This window comes from Acartia tonsa, chromosome 11 (assembly GCF_053477335.1).
Source record: "Acartia tonsa isolate MP-2025a chromosome 11, ASM5347733v1, whole genome shotgun sequence".
In the NCBI taxonomy this organism is placed as follows: Eukaryota; Metazoa; Arthropoda; class Copepoda; order Calanoida; family Acartiidae; genus Acartia; species Acartia tonsa.
In genome coordinates, this window is record NC_137270.1 from 32,594,953 (window position 1) to 32,600,767 (window position 5,815).

Consider the following 5,815-nt stretch of genomic DNA (forward strand, 5'->3'; position numbering starts at 1 on the left):
ATGCGGAGCAAACTCTGTATCACGGCAAAACAGATATCGCCAACTCCGTGCTGAACCTTCTCAAAGGCGACTACTTTAAGGAAATGTCAAAAACGTTCCTCAAAAGCGCTGATGAAAATGGAGAGGAAGATGGGCAGTATTGCTATGAACAGCTTCTCCTCTTCCTTGATTGTGAGCTACGCCAACTCCAATACCAACTTAATCAGCATGAAGGAGCATCCCTCCATACTGGCACCACAACCTCTGTTGGAAACAATGCCAACACGAGCAGTGGTAGCTCCGGCAATAGACAGCCACACCAGACTGGTAACAACCCTGGTCAGAAAAACTCAAACCGGAGTAAACCAGCCTCGAACACTTACACGGCTTCAACTTTCAATGCATCAGAGGAGCCATAACAACGCTTTAAAGGCAAGACTGTTGACAAGTCGGCTAAGACGCAAACCCCGCTCTTAGCATATACAGGCGCATCTTCAAAGCCCGTAATGACTGATTGTGCTCTTTGTCAAAACAAACATACATATTTGTTTGAATGCAACGTGTACATCAACACACCGCACAAGGAGAAACGTAAACTCCACGGCAAGACAAAAGCATGTCACAGGTGCCTCAGGATGGATGCCAACGTCAATTTTGAAAACATTGACGATTGGTGGAATCATCACAAAAATAACTGTCGCACAACCTTTTACTGTCAAACCGACAGTTGCCAGTACGCGTCACTCACCGTGTACAGAAACACATACTTGCGTGTTCTGTTCATACCGAGCAGAACAAGCGTCGCCTGGACGACTTCCGCAAATCCTTGCCAAAGGACATGCATATAACCTCTGGCAATTTACTGTTCATGGATAATATCACCATGAATCTCCAAACCTCCGACTCCTCACCTGAAGATTCCGGCCCCAACACCTTTCCTGATGTTCCCGCCCCTGGCATCTTCATGTGCCAAAATGTTCCTGACCCCTCAGGGAACCCGCTATTCGTGTTTTATGACAGTGGGTGCGGTACTGCAGCAGTCTCAGCCTCAGCGGCTATAAGACTTAACGCATCGGAGCACCGCCCAGGACCGACCCTCATGAACGTAGCAGGTGGTAAAGTTGTCCACTTACCCTATGGAAGTGACAAGTTTACACTGCCCGTTGACGACAGTTCTATGTCTGCGACCATAATCGCTGCAAAGATGGACACATTAACGGCTCCGTTTCCCAGATAGGAACTCAACGAGCCGTACAATGACCTTGTTGCACATTACAAGGGTCATGAACTCCTACCAACTGTACCCGATGTCATTGGAGGAGGCCAAGTCGACATAATTCTCGGGATCAAGTACAACTACTTGTTCCCAATGCGCATATGCTCATTACCCTGTGGCCTGTCATTGTACAGAAGCCCACTCAAGGGTGTCAATGGCCACACAGGTGTACTTGGTGGACCACACAAGGCTTGGGCTAAAGCAGCTGAGACGATAAATTTCGTTGGTGCTGCATTATTTTTCACTCACGAACTGTCTGCATATCGTTACACCACTGAATCACTTTTCAACAGTGGCAAAAATTGGTGTGCAGCTGACCCCAAAGATGATACCTTCCCACATCTCCGTCCAATCACTGTAGAGGAAACTACAGATGAGGACACTTCGCTGGATGTTCATACATACAGCTCAAATATCCAACATGTCAAAACACATGAAAGGAAATTCCTCGAAAGTGAAGACATTGGCACACAAGCACCTTACCGTTGTATAGGATGCCGCGTCTGCAACGATTGCAAAAACGGCGATATCCTGGAGGCAACTTCTCTCAAAGAAGAAGCCGAACAATTCCTTATCAAAAACTCAGTTAAGTTCAAACCTGACAAAAAACGGATCGTAGCAACCCTCCCTTTCATTGCCGATCCGGTTAAGGAGTTGCAACCCAACAGAAATAGGGCCCTTAAAGTCCTGGAGTCACAGTTGCGAAAACTCCAAAAAGATCCTGAGGCAAAACTACAGGTATTGGCATCACATGACAAGCTAGCATCTAATGGCTACTCATGTGACATTGACGACCTGTCCACTGAGGAAAGAGCTTTAGTAGACAACCTTCCAGGAGAATATTACCTCCCTTGGCGCTTCGTCACTAAAGAGAACTCAATCTCAACACCTGTGCGTGTAGTCTTCGACGCATCTGCGACGACTTCCTCAGGTAAAAGCTTAAAGTATGTCTTGGCAAAAGGCACCAACAAATTGGAAAAGATCCTAGCTTTGGATATCAATTTCAGAGCAGGCCCGCATGCCTTCGCATGTGACATACGGATGGCTTACAACCAAGTCAAGTTGGAACCATCTGAATTCCGCTGGCATAAATACTTATGGGTTGACAGCCTTGACCCCAGTGGCACTGTCAGAACATGTATCATGCGCACAATCATCTACGGTGTTAAACCCTCTGGCAACCAAACAGCAGAGGGAATTGAACAGGTAGCTCAGTATGTCATGGACAACTTCCCTGAACACACTGCAGGTGCCCAGGTCCTCAAAACTAAAACATATGTTGATGATACCTCTGATTCAACAGACTCCGCAGCTGATCTGGATAAACTTATTGCTGGAGTTAAATTCACACTTGACTTAGCAGGCATGAGTGTTAAAAGCTTCGTCAGATCTTCAGCTGTACCTGAAGATACCGTGTCCAGTGACGGAATACATGTCGGATACCTCGGCTATCGCTGGGCACCACTAGCCGACACCCTCAGCTTGGACGCAAAACCATTGTCATTTGGTAAGACAAAACGAGGGAAAAGACCTCCACCAGTAGAAGGCAGCCTTGAAGAGGCTCTTCTACCTAACTTTACCAAAAGAACCATTCTGTCGCAAGTTGCTTCAAACTCCGACATCCTTGGGTTATTCACCCCTGTGACTGCTAAATTCAAAGCAGATTATCACGACCTCCTTTCATATGCCACTGGTTGGGATGATGGGCTCCCAACCAAGCTGCTCATCACCTTGGTGGCCAACATTGAAACCATGCAACAACTTGCATCGGTTTCATGTCCACGGTCAGTGATCCCGGCAAACTCTCAACCAAAAGTTGATCTGTTAGTATCTGTTGATGCTAGCCAAAACATGGCAATTGTATGTGTGCATGTTAGATCAACATCTCTCTCAGGAGAGGTCACTGTCCGTTTAGCAGCTGCTAAATCCAAGATTGTGACCGGCTCCACAATACCTCGAGCAGAGCTCAGGGCAGCTGTTGTAGGCACCATTCTTGCAACAACTGTCGCAAAAAACCTCAAGAACAAGGTTGACAAGGTCACCTTTTTTACAGATTCCAGTGTTGTCCTGTCTTGGCTTCATCAAGACTCGCGACCACTCTCCCTTGGCGTGCGCAGCTGTGTAATCGAAATTCGAAGGTTCTCTTCCCCTGATCAATGGCGTCATGTTGAATCTGAAAACAACATCGCAGATCTTGGGACTCGTTTCCTTGCCACTATCAAGGACATTGACTCTAACTCAGAATGGCAGAATGGCAAACCCTGGATGTATCTCGACTACCAGGACATGCCAGCCAAATCCTTCAAAGACCTCAAGCTAACAATGGAGGCAAAACAGGCAGCTGCCCAAGAGGTTAGAATCCTTCACAGTGATTCAAAATCACCTCAGGAAAGGACAGCTGAGATAACAAAGTTTTCAGGTTATCTCTATGACCCGTGTAAACGATCCTGGCCTAAATCTCTCCGTGTCATTGCCATTATTCGAAAGTTCTGCTTCTTTGATTTCAAATCATATCGCAGTAAGACGAAGGCAAAAGCTGCACAACTCACCACAAGGGTTGTCCAGCTATCGGACGAGGAAATCCAGACAGCTGAGAATTACTACTTTAGGCTAGCCACCAAAGAAATAATCAAGTTCTCCAGCTCAAAGGCCCACGGCAACAATGTCGTCTCCGATGATGGGATCATAAAATACAATGGTCGTATTGTCGAGGGAACAAACATTGAAGATGTTGACAATATCATGCCAGATTTGTCTCCGCTTCATTTTGTTAGATTAATTGTTGATCGTCATAGCATAATAGCATACTCCATTATGCTATATGCCCACCAAGAGCTCGCACTACACAGAAATGTAAATGCAACACTCTTAGAGTCTAGGCACATTGCCTACATTCTCAATGGCAGAGATCTTTCCAAGGAGATTCGAGCAGCTTGCCCACACTGTCGTAGGTTTAAAGCCAAGCTTTTAGAAGCTGAAATGGGACCAATCCATCAAAACAGATTGACCATTGCTCCTCCGTTCTATTACTGCCAACTTGACCTCATGGGTCCCTTCCTGGCCCACTGTGAACACAACCACAGGTCCTCAGTCAAGGTCTGGGGCCTAGTCTGTAGAGACCCAGCTTCCTCTGCTACTGCTTGTTATGCTATGACAAAGTATAACACAGACGCCTTCCTACAGGCTTTCCAACGGTTTGTTCATCGGTACTGTTACCCCCAAAAAGGTGTACATCGACCCAGGTGCACAACTTATCAAAGGCGTAGCAAAGTCAGAATTTTCCATGGCTGACATTACCAAAACACTGAATGGAAAAAGCTGTAGCATCGAATACGAAATCGGTCCTACCGCTGCACACAATTATCAGGGATGTGTGGAACGCTCTATCAAGGAAATTAAAACCTTGTTCAATGCAACATTCAACGGTCTTAAATTGGATGTTATGTCATATGAAACTGCGTTCTCATACATTGCCAACGAGATAAACAACATGCCAATCTGCACTGTATCCAGGACTGAGGACATAGGTCATGCAGACCTCATCACTCCAAACCGTCTGATACACGGCAGAAATAACAGGCGAGCACCCACTGGGCCAATGAGGGTAGAACAACCCTCCCGTCTCCTGGAACAGATGGAGCGCCTCTACCAATCATGGTGGCAAATCTGGCTGTATGAACGTCTCCCAGATTACATCCCAAGGCCAAAAAAGTTTGGCAAAACAGGTCCACAGCCTAAAGAGATGGATATCGTTGTCTTTCTCCGTGCCCCAGATGAGTTAATCGGGGACCAACTTTGGCGCCTTGGCCAAGTGTTACACCTCATCACTTCCGATGATGGTATTGTTCGTCAAGTAATTATTCGTTGGCGGAAACACTGGAGAGAAGAGTTTCATGAAACCAGAAGAAGTGTCAGGCACATTGCTATTCTCTTCTCCGAGGACGAGTTATCGTTAGTCGACCAAATCAGGTCCGCGTCTTCCCAGTGTGACAAGTCATACCTCACCGAACAAAACCACATATAATACCTTATAAAACAACATGGCTAAAATTGCCACTAAATAGCAAATGAGTACTGGTCCCCAGAACTTACTGCTTTTCTCTTCAAAAAACACGGCTGAAATTGCCACTAAATAGCAAATGAGTACTGGTCCCCAGAACTTATTGCTTTTCTCTTCAAAAACACGGCTGAAACTGCCACTAAATCGCAAATGAGTACTGGTCCCCAGAACTTATTGCTTTTCTTCTTCAAAAACACGGCTGAAGCTACCTGAAAACTGCTTGCTCCTGCCTTAATTTTACATTCAAATAACCTTGACAAAACCAATCATGTTTGTACCTAACGGTGATTTTTTTACTTTACTTGGCACAAACAAGACTTCTTGCTTTTTCATCGTCACTGATGTTTTAACAGCATTTTATCATTAAAGTAATTTTAACTCTTCGAAACACAACTACCACACTATGTAGTAATGTACTTTTAATCATTTCAACCTCATAACAAACATAACTACAGCGCTGTTTACGGCGTTGTAGCTTAATCAACTCATCGCTCCACCAT

At 45.5% G+C, this 5,815-nt stretch overlaps 1 protein-coding gene across 1 annotated transcript; it reads left to right on the top strand.

The window, feature by feature from the left end:
- Positions 1-1,348: 1,348 nt before the first annotated feature.
- Positions 1,349-5,279, top strand: LOC145331247 (uncharacterized). Its single transcript, XM_080175864.1, has 2 exons — positions 1,349-4,449; positions 4,769-5,279. Exons 1-2 carry the CDS (start codon positions 1,349-1,351, stop codon positions 5,277-5,279), a joined length of 3,612 nt encoding a protein of 1,203 aa, XP_080031990.1.
- The last annotated feature ends 536 nt before the right edge of the window (positions 5,280-5,815 follow it).